The sequence below is a fragment of the Nicotiana tomentosiformis genome, chromosome 11 (genome assembly GCF_000390325.3).
Source record: "Nicotiana tomentosiformis chromosome 11, ASM39032v3, whole genome shotgun sequence".
Classification (NCBI taxonomy): Eukaryota; Viridiplantae; Streptophyta; class Magnoliopsida; order Solanales; family Solanaceae; genus Nicotiana; species Nicotiana tomentosiformis.
The window spans coordinates 62,163,758-62,180,850 of record NC_090822.1 but is presented as its reverse complement, the minus strand read 5'-3'; the positions used below and the strand labels follow the sequence as shown (position 1 = coordinate 62,180,850).

Here is a 17,093-nt window from a genome sequence, read left to right as displayed (position 1 = left end):
AAGTCAGCTAACGGGATTATTAGTTCTTTATACAATAGAAAAGGTAACACATGAATATGAAATAAAAAATGCAACTCGATTCAAAGTTCAATCTAAAGTGACAGATTTAAGGCTAATGTGGAAAGATGATATACCCTTTTTTTTAACTTACTGACAAGACCTTAAAACTAAATCTTTTACTTCTCATCCTACAATTATCATCTTTTTTCCCCAATCAAACATAATATTAACTAAAAATACAGCAATTTCTCAAAAGAACACCCAAACTACGAGCATCTGGCCACTTCAATATGATTACAAGATGACGATGTGAACAATAGGAGGCTGCAAATAGTACACACTTTCCAGCCGGAAGAACATGAGTACATGACAAAATCTTCACATCTGGAAGTGAAAAATCAATAATGGTCGAAGTTGAGTTTGTACACAATTGTTTGCGGGATAAATTAAGATATGATGAAGAGGAGAATCATATACACTGTACACAGGTATATTACATCACACTAAAATATCTGACCGGAACTCTCTTTCTAGTTTACTGTTTCAGCTTTCAACAAGTCCTTGAAGGATCTTTTTAGCTTGAGCGAGGCTGTCCATGTGATGAACTTTGGAAACCCATATATTTTGCATGGGAAGCATCAACATATCCAGCTCAGTCAGATGTGTTTCCAGCCACCTTACAGCATCTGAACTCATGAGACTGCCAACAACAGTCTGCCAAGAAAACAATAAAAAGCACATCCTGAAGTCGCTCATCATAAAGCAAAATGAGCATCACGGGAAAATATATAGCTACCGAGCTTGCAGGAATTGGCTGGTGGGTGAAAACAGCATAAAAAAATAGATTGAAGTTAACCCAAGCACACCTCCTTAACCTATTATGTGGTAGACCATATGCTTATTCAACCATTATATTGGGTGAACTATTATGCCGTGTTCCATTCTTTGTTCAATCGATATATTGGGAACTTACTGTTGTTTGCAGCTAGTGCAAAGTGAGAACAAAAGGTAAGTTGAGAGCCAAAATAACAGAACAAATTCAATGTGACTGAAACTGCTTCACTCAAATTGATTCTATTATTATTAAAAGGTATAGTGATTCCATAAATAGAGAACTAGTCGTACTACATCTCTACACTTCAATTTAAACTGCAATCAATACAATATGCACATTGTATATGTATAATTTATAATATACATACACACACACACACATACATATATACAATCTATAGGTATACATGCCTTGCTTGTATTATGCCATACCATAAGACGAGAAGGTAAGTAGGACACATGCGACTGCCAATGAAACTTACCAAAAGGGAGCTGCAGCAAGCTTTGAGGATGAGAGACTGAAAGAAATCTTGATCTGAACTACTTATAGCCTTGTCGGGATTGGCAGAACACACAAGGTCTTGACATGATGAATCAAAGATGGAAGCCTGGTTTCTCACTGTGACCCTGCCATGCCGCTTCATAATTCTCCTTAAATGGGCAATAGTTAAACTGCTGCATGCCTGCTTTCTCCTGGTCTTCTTTGATCTCTTGTGAGTTTTAGCATAGCTTTCACCTGAAACCTCATTATGTAACCCCAACAAAACTGCTGCAATCTCCCAACTAGCCCAGCAACAACATGATGATGACCCGTCATCTGCGCAAGCATAGAGAATAGTCATGGAAAACTAGCATTGTCTGATAACTGGACAGGACACTTTTCAGAGACTAGGACAAGATCTAACTGCCTGTTGCAAGTGAGCTTTTTCCAGTAGCAAAAGAAACTTCATTTAATATGGAAAAAATGGAAACAACCTACCCAACCACCCCCCCCCCCCAAAACCCCACAGGGGTTTGGTGTAGTGGTACAAGTGCAGCCTGTGATGTGGGTTTGAACCCTGACAAAAGCCTAGTATTTAAGTGGAGAAGAATAGAGAGCCGGGCCCATCATCCACCAAATTTTGAACCGTGCACAATTGGCCCTGGAGGACTTCTCAGTTATCAAAAAAAGAAAAAAGGAAACAATCTAAATCTCTGCATAGAAAATCCAAATATAAAACCCTGGCAGTCTTCATGAAAATTAAAAAAAAAAAAAAAAAAAAAAAACTACTCATCGAAGAACTTGGTGGTTTATAAATTTTAAGAAAAAACCACATGACTGTAAAAGTAAAGGAAGAATAACAAGGAGCATCATAAAATCAAGTACAGTTCTTTGATACTGGAGATCAAAAGCTGTGCAACATATACATACAGAACATACCAAAGATAAAACCAGCAAGTGGAATGTCAACACCATATGAATTAGGTCTAGGCTCAGTTCTTGTATGAAGGTATTTGCCTTTCCTGTTGTACTCCAAGACAAGGACATAAATAGCCACAACCTGACATTATTGAGCAAAAAAATAGGATGTCCCATGAGAAGATAAGTCCAACTATCACGCACAAAATGTTAGGCAAAATATTATAGATGCCCTAATAGCCCATGTACACCCTAAAACATTTTCAACTCACTTAGCTTTTATATCTTCAAAATTCGCCTTAGATAGGCATTTCTGTCATATCTATAGAAATACCATTAAAAGCTTTTCCATTTTGTAGAAAACCTAGGGCTTATGATCAAACACATTTTCTTAAATTACAGTTGGTCAAATACTTTCCATGGATCCTAAAGGTAGTAAAGAAGATACAGGTTCTTCTAACTCTATCAGCATCTATAAATTTCATCCTAGAGATACTATTTAACCCAAGAAATCCAAAGGTTGTTGCACCAAGGAAGAAAGCAACAAAATGATGGAATAAAGGAGATGACGCACATGTGGAAGCTTTGAATATGCAATATGAGCGGTGTCTTGTTAATGCGCTTCTCTTGTTTTCTCATTCTTTTACTTTGAATTATGTTTTTTCTTTTCCACTTGGTTGGTAATGCTCAAGTGATCTTAAATGAGAATAAGTAGAAGAACTAAAAAAGGTAGTAGAAGAACTAAAAAAGGTTCTTGTTCAGTTCATTCAATTGAAAATTGGAGTGGGCTATACAAAATTTTGGATGGTTTATTCAGCGCTTCAAAATATGTCCTCTTTTCGATAAATTGAGGTTTCAAAGTATGTTTAGGGCCAAAGAAGATATTGTTAATAGCATTCCTAGCAGGAGTTCAAAGAAGTGACTAGAAGAGAAGAATTCGCAAGTAGATAAGAGTGAAAAATTGTTCAAAAAGTTACATGTTTTCTCTTTTCAACAAGATCAGAGAAGCAAATTGTTTAATAACCCAACTAATATCTGCATAAGAACTGTGATTACCCTGCAATGGAACTCCACTGGTTGAGTCTCTAAACAGTTTGCTGTATCAGAAATCAGAGATGCAGTAATAGCACATAATGGAGAACCACCATCCAAGTTCAAAGCAGCAGATTGGCAGGTGTATGCATCCTCGTTATGATCATTAATCACACTTGATGGGTTGATAACAATGAAGGACGTAGATATCATCATAAAGTTGTCCTGCGCACTGGAAAAACAACATGCTTTAGCATATCGAATAATTTCAGTATCAAACAAAATGCTATACTTAATTAACTTTGTCCTGCGCACTGAAAAAAAAACTTGCAGGGTTAATAATTAAAGCATAAACGCTACTCCAGGTTAAAAGAGAATATTAAGATTATTAATACACTGCTAGTACTGCACTGCAGTATCAAAAAAACAAGCAATTTTTGTCAACCACAGCCATAAAAAGGACTAGTGACAGTCTCTGTCATTTTTATTTGTCAAACATAGAGAAGTTTGTTAGTGGAAACATATTAGTGGATAATGCAAGAAATGTAGAAGCTTACGGGTCAGAAATTTTAGAATGTTTCAGAATCTTTTCTAGATCTTAATCTTCCTTTCGCGTGTCAAATATGCACTCACATGACAAAGCTCATTTAGTGAAATAAGCAATAATAGCACCAAGCAATTGCAAGAGAAAATTATTACTATGATCTACAACTATTTATTATTTTCAGCTCAAATGTCTCTATATCTTACATGGGTAGAAGTGCTGGAGGTGAAGGTTAGCAGAACCATTGAGCTGAAAGAGTTGCTAAAATATATAGAAATTGCATACCTGAGGGCAAGTACTCTGTGAAATGATGCAGTAACGCCTCGTCCAAATCCAGCAGGGTAAGCAACTTTTTTTGCAGTCCCAAAAATCTTGACCTAGTCAATCATGAAACAGTCTTAAAGTAACAAAAATGCTGTCTAGAGAGAAAGAGGCAATAGCATTATATAATAAGTTACAAAAGATGAGAAGCAAAAAGAAGATACCATCTTATGGTCCATTAAAACGTGGACACAGATACTGATAGTTCCTTCAAGGAATAATGACGAACAATCATGATTGATGCTTTCACACCTTAAATGTTCTGCATACGATTTTCCATCTGAACAATGAACCGCCTTGATCTGCCCATGAATAGATGTTAAGTTTCCCTCGGGCAAATTATGATCAGAGGGGTAGATGTTGGTCATTTCTCCAAATGGAACAAGAGGCCCGAGAGAACAGTCCTCCAACAACTCCAAGTTAACATCAAATAAGTTTGTGATATCAGATGAAATATATAAGTTGACATCTGAAGAGATCTCATTGCTTCCATTATTGGGTACACAATTTGGAGTTTGAAACCGATGATAGTCTTCTGGAAGAACCCTATGGTGGCTTAAAAATGAGTCGCACTGTTTAAATAAGCAGGATACATCTAAACTTTGGAGAGAATTGACATATGCGAAAGAAAAACTCCAAATATTTGTTCCAGAATTCACAACTATTTTATCACCTATTCCATCAGTACATAACATGCCTTCTTTCTGATGTTTTATAAGGTAATGACCACTGATTTTCAGCACCTGCAATGTTAAAGAACAAAATTTATTTTAAGTTGTTAATGCAAATTTCGTATAGCAAAGTTTTATGTCATACATCAGAACAAATAGTGATGAAATGACATACCTCATAAACAGAAAAAGCTTCTGATTTGAATTCCAGCAATGCCTTTCTCACTTGTGGTTTGCAACAGGACCCCACATCTGCTTTCGTACCTGTGTGTTGCAACATACCAAGAGACGGATAATTAACACAATTTCCAGTCACAAGGCACGGAATTTTGCCTGGGCAGCATGAGTTATGATGCTTGTCCGCCACAAAAGAGCACATGTAAGCAGAGTGACTGGAGCTGCAACTTGGTTCATTTTCAGTATCATTCAATCCAGACGTCAAAGCCTCACGAGACAGTTGGTCAGGTTTATGTCTTTTGCACGCAATAAGTTTTCCATTTTCCATTCCGTTAAAAAATTTCATTGGTTCCTTCAGTTGATCTATCAAAGGCTTATCAATATGGGTATCTCTGCTTTTGTCAGCAATAAGTAAATCCCAAGGCAGAATTAAGGCCTCGGCAAATGCGCTTGATGTACTTGAAGCATGTTGACTTCCTTGAAACTGCTGCAAACATATCCATAGACTGATTAAATTTGTTATCACGAACTCGTAAGAAGGCATTGTTTTTTGCAAGACGCCTACCTTTTGCAGAATAGGGAATTTATGCATCAACTGAAGTAGGTGAAACTTTCCTCTTCCAACCTTCCCAAAGTCAACTTGGGAATCTACGCAGATAGTAAAATGATGATTTACAGGTATTACGTCCCTCATGTTGTAGTAAAGATGGAGTGGCATGTTCATCTCTCTCACAAATGGGGCATTCTCAAAAATACTTCTGCATGTGAAAGGTTCATTTTGGATTAAATCCACATGATCCAGCTTCATGGGTATGTCTTCCATAATTGACAAAAAATTTCTGACCTGAAAAAGAAAATATTTAGTGGGAGAAAAGAAAAAGAAAATTTTTAGTGGATGGAACAATTTCCACCATGTAACATTGATAGTGCTGCACATTAAATGATCAGGAAATGAGAAACACAAAATGAAAGAAGATTGATGTTGTATCACACCTCATACATGTTATTGAAATTCCAACTTGATGGAAGATCTGGTATGATAACATCAACGCTTCCAGTTGCATCAACAAGCAACATCCTTCCAGAAGATGGTGAGACCTGGCTGAACATAAAATTAACTTGATAATATCTTATAAGTTTATAAGAAATATAAAGTCTGAAAAAGGTTGCTTTAGATATCAAATGCATGCAATGTTAAGAAATCAGGAAGCTTGCATGGGGAATCTTAGTAGCTCAGTTGGTTGGCTGCATAAAACTTTCACCTTATTGGTGAGGGTCCGATTCCGCAATTTATATTCCCCTCCCCCATTTCCTTTTCCAAAAAGAACAAAAGGAAGCTTGCATAATGTTAAAACTTCTATTGGCCTCTTTTCTATACATAGAATGATGCTAATAAATGATTTGTCCCATTTATACAGATCAATGCAATATGACTACAACTCTTTTTTCTATGATCATAAATCAAAGAGGCCAACCAATAGTTAGGAAATGCTACCTAACGCTAACATCAAATAGCATACCATACACCATAACGTCATAAATCATAACAGGTTCAAGCACCTAAATTCTGGCAAGTATATCCTTGCAACAACAAAAAAGAAAGTACAAATAAAACGTCCGAACCTTCAAGATTCCAAGCAAAGAAACACCTATGTCTTCACTGTGAATGGCTCTCTTTATAGACAGCACAAAAGGTCTCCTGCCACAAGATATGGAGTTATACTCCTTTTGGGTACCCATGATACCAAAATCTCTGCCCTGATGGCAAATCAGTTTCCTCCACATTGCCTCACAATAATTAATTAAATTAGCAATAGGTGCCACCTGAAAGTGATTATGCAACGACTATTAGATCTTTATGCAGCTAAGTGAGTTTTGATTACTAGAAAGTAAAGCAGTGTCCAACCCCTGACCCCCAGAAAGAAAAAGACCTTTGATAATGATAATTTCATAAAACCTGCAAACTTACCAACTTCAAAGGAGCGGAACTTGTTTCCCTGCTACAAGCACATCTATCGTGCTTGACAAATTCCATAAACAACCCATGCTGCCGAACCAAAATTTATTTACAAGTGAGTACAACAACTAAGACCCAATTTATATGCTCACAATGACAACACACTTACCCGAATTTGGAAGGCTGAAGCGGGCAAATATGAAGTTGCATATATCTGAGCAAATCCTTTCTTCTGGCAATACCTTGCAATTTTGCACATCAGCTAAGGATAGTTTTCTATGACACTAGACACAAAGAAAAGATATCATGATAAAACAGAGTCTTAGTTCTAATGTATATCACCGGTAAATGCAAGCAACTTACACTTGTCGATCCCAAGATCTCTTTCTCAGATAAGATCCCAGAGAACTTTCTCCTAAAAGAGATTACGACAAGTAATACCCTGAAGCAAATGAAAAGATCATCATATAAATAATAGTATAAAGACACACACAAAATCAATTTGATCGTTGTTACTCTTGCATTACTACCATAGCCTGGCAACAAATACTAAGGAGTCAATAAACTTCGCAAGAAGGCTCTGGCAGCAGGTCACTGTATAACATCTGTGGGCCCAAAAAAGATCGAACTAGTGAATACAATGAATAAGCATCTTGTACAGTCGAAACATTTACAACGAGTATCTAGAAGCCCTAACCCTGTTTCCAGCGAGGAGAAACATTCCACAGAAATGCTAGTTTTAACACAAGAGCCGAGTATAAGTGTCTTTGTCCATGAATAACTAGGATTTATAAAATGAACCTTTTTCACTGATACCTGAGAAAAAGCAACCCATTAGAAGAATAAACAAGTAAACGTCATACTTCTCTCAATGTCTCTCTTAATTTTCTTATCAAAGTAAAGTTACACTTTACCACCTTGAAAACATGGAAATTAGTCTAAAAGCTATTGTAACATACCATTGCTCCAACTCTCACACTATGTGGCACAGAAAGCTGTGGATCCGTTAACAGTAGCAACAGTTCATTATCCAACTCAACAATCATACCCCTCGTGTAAACTCCTGTCACAGTCCCAGTATAAGTAACAAGTTCTCCCTCCCCGCTAGCGTCAATTTCCTTAACGGGGATACATTGCTGGGGCAACTCAGGAATATGCATCAAAGAGTTATCCGCAGCTACATACATCAAATGAGACACCTTTTTCCCCACAAATACAAGTCTCTTCTTCAACCCCGATAATGAAACAATTCTCCTTATTAATCTTGTAAACACTGGATGCCAAGAAGAAGCAGATCCACAAAAGTACACAATCTCGTGTTTGTTATAACAATGACCACTCATTTCATCATTCAAATTCTTCATATCCAATCTTAAATCTTTAGGATTACACAATTTACACCCACAAACTAAAACATTTACGAGGAAACCCCGAAGATTTTCCGGACCAGCTCTTGACCCATCTCTGCAGGGAACTACTGAAACAGGGCTAACAGATTCTACTACGCCGCGTACAAAATACCTAGCTTTTATACTAACATTTTGATCAACGCAACAGCCAGACAGTACATTAAAAGTATCTGAAGAATTTTCAGAAGAAGAATCAGGAAAAGCCCACCTAATAATTTCTAAAAACCCACCATTACATTTCATGGGAATAAAATTCCAAGCCAAAATTTGAACTTTTTTGTTAATTAAACTAGGATTAAACCGAAGAATGTCACAACAAACAGTGGCGGACCCATCAGAGAAACGAAAACAATTGCATTTAAGAGGTGAGTTTTCTGCGTGAGGTAGAAAAAGAGTGCCTGTAAGGACAGTGGGGTAGTTAAGGGATTTGAGGATTTTGGGGGGGAAAAGTGTGGGGAGGGAGGGTGTATGGGGTTGGTTTGAAAATTGGGGCGGTGGAATTTTATGAGAAGGATTGGAGAAGAGTGAGGATGCGCCGGTGAGAGGACGAGATTGATGAAGGAGCTCGGCGATTGATAGGGTTTTGACGGTTGCTTCCTCCATTGATGATACAACTCACATGTACACTGGCGGATAAAAGAAAATCAGAGAGAAGGCGACACAGTATTGGGGTGGGGTTGGGGATGGGAGTTTGCCGGCAAGTGACGGAAGAGGGAAGCTGTACGCTGCAGCTGCGCGGGAAGGAGTGGAGGACTATTTTAAAAGTATTCTTCCTGTATATAATAAGAGGGACTTGGATTATATGGACTAATTTGTGAAACATGGCACAAACTTTTCTTTGCCTTTTCTCTTCTTACTCTCTTTTCTCTTCTTACTCTTGTTCTTATCGGTACCAGACATATTTTAGAGAAACTTGGCAGACTAGAAAGCTTGGGAGATGCAGGTTCTATATATCAAAAGGTTAACACCCAAGTTATTCCAAATTCAGTATCACCAATATCCGAAAAGACAGTTTCCACCTTTTCGCTTCTCGCGCTTCCTAATATTATAGTTGCACTTTTGTAAATTTTCTCGCTTGGATATTGTTTCTTGTGAGTTTTCTTCTTCTCATCCTGTATTTCTCTATTTAAACTTTGATGGCATGCTAGGGCTTTGTTGCACAGAAAGTTTAATGTGCCCGTCCACATTGTTCTTTAGGTGTTTTGGGTAATTCTCGAAGGACTTTTTCAAGATTTCTATTGCCGTGATGGCACTCACATCGCCGCTAGTAAAGCTAAAGGTGAACTATTTATGTAATTGTTCATTTTAATATTTTTAAAGTAATTGATTTTATTTAATAAGAGAACGATTAATAGATGATTGTAGTAATGTAAGACATAAAATAATGAAAGAGTAAAATAGTGGATTTAATACTCAAACCATATAATATCTACTAGAATATTCCCAAAAACCCGATGTCACAAGTGCATGAGCAAACTAGTAGAATATACAAAACCTCCTATGCTACTGTCTGGAGTAAGATAGACAGAAAAATAAATACAACAAGAAGAGACTCTCACCGTTGCAGAACGGCATAGAGAGCAGCTCACCACTAAGTCTCCGAGTAGCAGGGGTACACGCCTGTATGGCCGCCAGATGCACCTGCCTCAGATCGTGCACGATTAGTGTAGAATTGTAGCGTGAGTACATAAACAACATGTACCCAGTAAGTATCTAGTCTAACCTCAAAGAAGTAGTGATGAGGGGTCGACATCGACACTTACTAAGGGTCGATAAATAAAGTGTAGAAATTATAAATATGCATGGAATATATTAGTAATAATGCAATAATTAGCAATAAATAAGTGGTTCTTTAACTAGATATCAATTTAGAAAATCCAACCATCATATACTAATTTCAATAAATAAGAGCCATCAAGTAATTATAAATTCTCAAGTCATGAAAGAAATATCAAGTATAATCGGACTCCGAGCAATATCACGCACGATTTATGCCGAGGTCGTACGGCCCGATCCAGAATAGTGTATACACTGTTGAGGGTCAACCGGCGCGAACTATAGATGCATCTATTATATTGTCGAGGCGTTCGGCCTGATCCACAGGAAGAGAGAATACTCTACGAACTCCAATTAACGGCTACTACATACTGATAATATTCAAGGAAGGTATAATTTCCACCAACAGTTAAGTAACCCGCCAAAATTCAAGGTAGTGAAGCTCGGTCTTTGCGAATTCTTTATCCAATCTTTCAAATATAATTTTAAGGAATTAAACTAATAAGTTGGGCACAAATAATACAAGAAACACATGGTAGAGTCCTAAAACTACCCGGACATAAGCATGATTTTAGTTACATGCGGACTCCCATCACATCGTACGCACGTGGCATCCACAATTATTAGCAAACAATCACTTATAGCACCTACGGGGATAATTTCCTCTTTCAAGGTTAGGCAAGAGACTTACATCATTTTCAAGTCCTCTTCCCGGTCCACAATTCACACTAAAGCCTCAAATCTGTGTCACGCAATCCGAAACTAGCCAAATATTGTATAAATTAATCTATATATGCTCAAAAGTCTATAATTTAACTATTAGAGTAATTACCTAACCTAAATTGAAAGATTCCTAAAATTCAACCCCAGGCCCACGTGCCCGAATTCCGGAAATTTTTGCAAACAAAAGTTACCCATAACCTTATGATCCCAAATATATAATTTTTGCTCAATTCCATAATCATTTTCGTGGTCTAATCCCATTTTTATTAAAACCTAGGTTTTTCAACTAAATCCTAAAGTTTCCACAATTTATATGTTAAAATCTACCCAAAATTAGTGTATTAAACTCACATTAAGTAGTAATTACTTACCTTACAGTGATAGGTAAAAAATCTCTCTGCAAGAGCTCCACAATCGACCAACCCAAAGTGAAAATTAGAGAAAAAGAGCCTAAATCCAGCTATAAATGCACCTTTCTGCCCCCAGCGGTTTTCGCTTCTACGAAAATTTCGCCGCTTATGCGGCTCCGCATTTGGGGAAACTACATCGTAGATGCGGTCCTTACCCACTGGCCCCCTTCCGCTTCTGCGGTCGCGCACCTGCGCTCTCACGTACGCACCTACGGACTCAGCCCACCTAGCCAAAACTCGCACCTGCGTCTAGCCAGCCGCTTCTGCGGTGCCAAACTCGCGGCAAATTCCTAGCAGGTGTGAAAACACCAAATCCCAGGTGCCTTCAGCAGTTCTCCTAAGTTCAAACATGTTTCGCACATCATCCGAATAGCAGCCGAGGCCCCAGGGGCCTCGTCCAAACATACCAACAAGTTCTTAAACATAAAAATAGACCTGCTCGAACCCTCGGAACGCGTAAAACAACATCAAAACTAAGAATCGCACCCCAAAACCAAATTGAATCAAATTATGAACTTCAAGCTTTTCCAACTTACTCCAAACGCGCCGAATCATACTTAGACTACTCGTAATGACCCTAAATTTTGCGTACAAGTCATAAATCACCATACGAAACTTTTCTCAGGCTCAGAATCCCAAACGGACCTCGATAACACTAAAGTCTACTCCAAACTAAATTTAAAGAACTTGAAAACCTTTAATGCGCCAACTTTCAACATTAAGCATCGAAACGCTCCCGGATCGTCCGAAACCCGATCCGAACACACGTCCAAGTCCAAAATTATCATACAAACCTTTTGGAACCGTCAAATCCTAGTTTTGAGGTCGTTTACTAAAAATGTTAACTCAAGTCAAACTTGGCCATCTTAGGCAATATTAAAGAACCAAATGTTCTGATTTGAACCCGAACCCTTCCAAACCCAAGTCAACCATCCCCGCAAGTCATAAAATAGTAAAGGCACATACATGGAGTCTTAATTGGGAGAACGGGGATTTAGAAAGCAAAACGACCAGTCGGGTCGTTATATTCTCCACCTCTTAAACAAACGTTCGTCCTCGAACGGGTCTAGAATCATACCTGGAGTGCTGAATAGGTGTGGATATCTACTCTGCATGCCTTCCTTGGTCTCCTAAGTCGCCTCCTCGACTGGTTGGCCCCTCCACTGGACCTTTACCGCAGAAATCTTCTTAGACCTCAACTGGCGAACTTGCCTGTCAACAATGGCAACTGGCTCCTCTTCATAACCCAAGCTCTCATCTAGCTGAACTGTGAAGTAGTCTAACACATGCAACCTGTCGGCGTGGTACCTCCGAAGCATAAACACATGGAAGACCGGATGAACTCCTGATAGTCTGGGAGGCAAAGCAAGCTCATAAGCAACCTCCCCAACTCACCTCAACACCTCAAATGGGCCAATAAACGTTGGGCTCAACTTGCCCTTTTTCCCGAACCTGCGAGACTTTCAAGAGAACCTTCTCGCCTACCATAAATGATAAATCATGCGCCTTCTGATTCGCGTAACTCTTCTGTCTGGATTGTGCTATGCGAAGTCGCTCCTGAATCAATACCTTCTCCAAGGCATCCTTCACTAAATCTGTGCCATATAACCTAGCCTCGCCGGGCTCGAACCATCCGATGGGCGAACGACATCGCCGACCATATAAAGCCTCAAATAGAGCCATCTCGATGCTGGAATGATAAGTGTTGTTATAAGCAAACTCGGTCAAAGGCAAGAATCGATCCCACTGCCCTCCGAAGTCAATCACACATGTTCTGCGCTTATGCTCCAGGATCTAAACTATCCGCTCTCACTACCAGTCAGTCTGCAGATGAAAGGCTGTGTTGAGCTCTACCCTGGTACCCAATTCGCTATGTACTGCTCTCTAGAAATGTAAAGTGAACTGAGGGCCTCTATATGAAATGATGGACACAGGCACACTATGCAACCGGACAATCTCCTGATTATAAATCTGGGCCAATCTCTTTGACGAGTACGTAGTCATCGCTGGAATAAAGTGTGCCGACTTGGTCAGCCTATCGATAATGGCCCAAACGGCATCAAACTTCCTCAATGTCCTCGGCAACCCAACTACGAAATCCATAGCGCTCCCATTTCCACTCCGGTATAACCATCTGCTGAAGTAGGTCACCTGGCCTCTGGTGCTCATACTTAACCTGCTGGCAATCTAGGCATCTCGCTACATACTCAACTATATCCTTCTTCATCCGTAGCCACCAATAATGCTGCCTCAGGTCGCGATACATCTTCGTAGCACCTGGATGAATAAAATATCGAGAACTGTGTACCTCATCTAGAATCTTCTCCCTCAATCCACCAACATTAGGAACACATAGGCGACCCTGGAGTCGCAGAACACCATCCTCACCGATAGTAACCTCCTTGGCACCACCATGTAGTATCGTCTCCCTAAGAACCAGGAAGCAAGGATCATCATACTAACGAGCCTTGATCCGCTCAAATATTGAAGACTGAGCCACAATGCATGCAAGAACTCGACTGGGCTCTGAAATATCCAACCTCACAAGTCTGTTAGCCAAGGACTGAATGTCCAAAGCCAATGGCCTATCCTCCACTGAAATGAATGTCAAACTACCCATACTCTAGGCCTTACTGCTCAAGGCATCTGCAACCACATTCGCCTTGCCCGGGTGATAAAGGATGGTAATATCATAGTCCTTCAGTAACTCAAGCCACCTGTGCTACCTCAAATTGAGATTTCTCAGCTTGAATAAATGTTGTAAGCTGCGATCGGTGTAAACCTCATAGGACACCCTATAAAGATAATGCCTCTAGATCTTTAGGGCATGAACTATCACGGCCAACTCCAAATCATGTACGAGGTAATTCTCCTCATAGGGCTTCAGCTGACGTGAAGCATATGCTATAACTTGCCTATCCTACATCAATACACAACTCATGCCAACGCGTGAAGTGTTGCAATACACAGTATACATCCCTGAACCGGAAGGCAACACTAACACTGGTGCTGAAGTCAATGCGGTCTTGAGCTTTTGAAAGCTCACCTCGCAATCATCGGACCATCGGAACGGAGAACCCTTTTGGGTCAATCTAGTCAAAGGTGCTGCAATAGACGAGAAGCCCTCCACGAACCGGCGATAATAACCTGCCAACCCTAAGAAGCTCCTGATCTCGGTCGCTGTGGTAGGACGAGGCCAACTCTGGACTGCCTCGATCTTCTTGGAATCTACCTTAATACCCTCACTGGATACCTCGTTCCCCAAGAATGCCACAGAATCTAACCAGAACTCACACTTGGAGAACTTGGCATATAGCTTCTGTTCCCACAAGGTCTGAAGCACAACTCCCAAATGTTGCTCATGCTCCTCCATACTACACGAGTAGATCAATATGTCATCAATGAAGACAATGACAAATGAGTCAATATATGGCCTGAATACGCGGTTCATCAAATCCATAAACGTTGTCCGGGCATTGGTCAAGCCGAAGGATATCAATAGAAACTCATAGTGGCCATATCTAGTCCAGAAAGTCGTCTTCGGAACATCCGAAGCACGAATCTTCAGTGGATGATACCCAGATCTCAAGTCGATCTTAGAGAACACCCTCGCACCCTGCAACTAGTCAAACAAACCATCAATACGCGACAACCAGTACTTGTTCTTATTGGTAACTTTGTTCAACTGGCAGTAATCAATGCACATCCGCATAGTCCATCCTTCTTTTTTCACAAACAACACCGGTGTACCCCAAGGCGACATATTCGGCCTGACGAACCCCTTTGCTAGCAACTCCTCAAGCTGTTCTTTCAACTCCTTAAACTCTTTCAGAGCCATGTGGTATGGTGGAATAGAGATAGGCTGGGTACCTAGCACCAAATCAATACAGAAATCGATATCACGATCTGGTGGCATGCCTGGTAGATCAGAAGGAAACACATCGGAGAACTCCCGCACCACGAGCATTGAATCAATCATGGGAGTCTCTGAAACAGTATCTCGAACATAATCCAGATAAGCCAAACAACCCTTCTCGACCATATATCGAGCCTTCAAGAAAGAAATAACCCTACTGGATGTACTGATTGATGAACCCCTCCACTCCAATCTAGGCAACTCTAGCATCGCCAATGTAACAGTCTTGGCATGGCAATTAAGAATGGCATGGTATGGAGACAGCCAGTCCATGCTCAGGATGACCTCAAAGTCGGTCATGTCGAGCAACAGAAGATTCGCTTTGGTCTCATAGCCACAAAAAGTCACAATACATGACCGGTAAATCTGATCCACAACAATAAAATCGCCCACTGGCGTGGAAACATATACAGGAGCAGCCAAGGACTCACGAGAAATACCTAGAATATGAGCAAACAGAGATGAAACATATGAATGCGTATACCCTGGATCAAATAGTACCAAAGCATCCCTACCACAGACAGAAATAATACTTGTGATCACGGCGTCTAAGGATACTATATCTGGTCTGGCTGGAAAGGCATAGAACCTAGCTGGAGCACCACCTGACTGGCCTCCACCTCTAGGGAGACCCCTACCCACCTGCCCTCCGCCTCTGGCCGGCCAGACGACTGGTGCGGCAGCTAGTGCGGTGATCATGGGTTGATGGCCCTGCTATACTACCTTGACCCAAAGCCTGGGGCAGAATCTCCTCACATGACCAAGCTTCATGTACTCATAGCAACCTCTCGGTGCAGAAGATGACTGACCCTGAGTCTGACCCTAGGACCTGAACACCCACTGGGAACACCTGAATAGCCGGTGGACGGTAAGAGATCTCTAGAATGGCGCTGAAATAGGGCCACAGTGGAGCACCCCGAGAAGGTGGCGGTGTTGAATACGTGAGCCTGCTAGACTGGACCCTCATAAACTGACCTCTACCCCCAGACGGAGCACTAACGAACCCTCCAGAATATCGAGATCGCTTGTCCCTCGGCGCCTGTGATCTCGTCCAAGTTCACACCTCAATTCGAGGTTATGAAAACGGCCGATGCAATAATAGTACCCAACAAGAGTCGGGGTCGAATTCCACAGGGAGCTATATGAATAGGAGTTAGTAGTATATATCTTAGTGCGTGAGTTTGTATATCTAAATTTGTACTTCCACAATATTTTGTTTGTTTAAAAATCAAAATTACACTACGATTGCAATTTAAAGACTGAAACTGGGAAATTAGTTTTGTTGTTTTTCAAATGATATAAAAGGCATAGGGCTATGACCTTTACCTAGGTGTTTGCCTAATAGGTTATAAACTTTAAAGCTTGTTTTATTGATCGGGGTGTATTATAGCTATCAAAACTCGGTTACCCACTCAATACCTCTCGGTCAGAGAATGATTTTGCCCAGTTTGGCTTTCTCAAATCCAAATGGGTATTGAACAAAACGGTTGAATAAAAGCTCAAGTCGGGTTTTCCTATCTCTAGGTTCAACCATTTAATTAGGCTTATCAATCTCTCGATTGACCCAATTTCTTATTAGCCAAGTTTTTCTAGACTAAGTCTCTCTTTCTCAAGTAGAGATCAAGTCAGATAGGCATGAGCTAATGTTTGCAACCATTAACTCTTCAAATAAAAGCAAGAACAAGGCTAAATAATAAACACCCAACCATAAACAAGCAATAAATCAAACACCCATTAAGTTTATACATTAGGGTTGGGTCACAACCCTAGTAAAAATCTAGCTACTCATGCTTAAACTAGAAGAAATAGGAGAAGAAATGATAATTAAACCCATATTGCTAATTAAATTGATAAACTCTATGTTCAAAAAGCTCAAAATAGCTAAAACTACTAAAAAGAGTAAAAGAAACTGTCTATTGTAGCA

The 17,093-nt window shown here is 39.9% G+C and overlaps 1 protein-coding gene across 4 annotated transcripts; it reads right to left on the bottom strand.

The window, feature by feature from the left end:
* Positions 1-310: 310 nt before the first annotated feature.
* On the bottom strand, positions 311-9,445 carry LOC104119149 (CST complex subunit CTC1). 4 transcript variants are annotated; one of them, XM_070188716.1, is made up of 16 exons: positions 7,895-9,445; positions 7,633-7,751; positions 7,466-7,540; positions 7,299-7,377; positions 7,110-7,167; positions 6,948-7,033; positions 6,602-6,802; positions 5,972-6,076; positions 5,544-5,822; positions 4,977-5,465; positions 4,295-4,873; positions 4,095-4,186; positions 3,290-3,497; positions 2,255-2,375; positions 1,317-1,651; positions 311-676 (listed from the first exon to the last, which is right to left on the bottom strand). In XM_070188716.1, the coding sequence occupies exons 1-16, from the start codon at positions 8,945-8,947 to the stop codon at positions 653-655; spliced, it is 3,903 nt and encodes a 1,300-aa protein (XP_070044817.1). In that variant the 5' UTR covers positions 8,948-9,445; the 3' UTR covers positions 311-652. The 4 variants fall into 4 exon arrangements, with proteins under 4 accessions (XP_070044817.1, XP_070044815.1, XP_009628868.1 ...); XM_070188714.1 differs by having other exon boundaries at positions 311-714; positions 7,895-9,441; XM_009630573.4 differs by having other exon boundaries at positions 311-714; positions 6,948-7,025; positions 7,105-7,167; positions 7,895-9,440.
* Between the last annotated feature and the right edge of the window lie 7,648 nt (positions 9,446-17,093).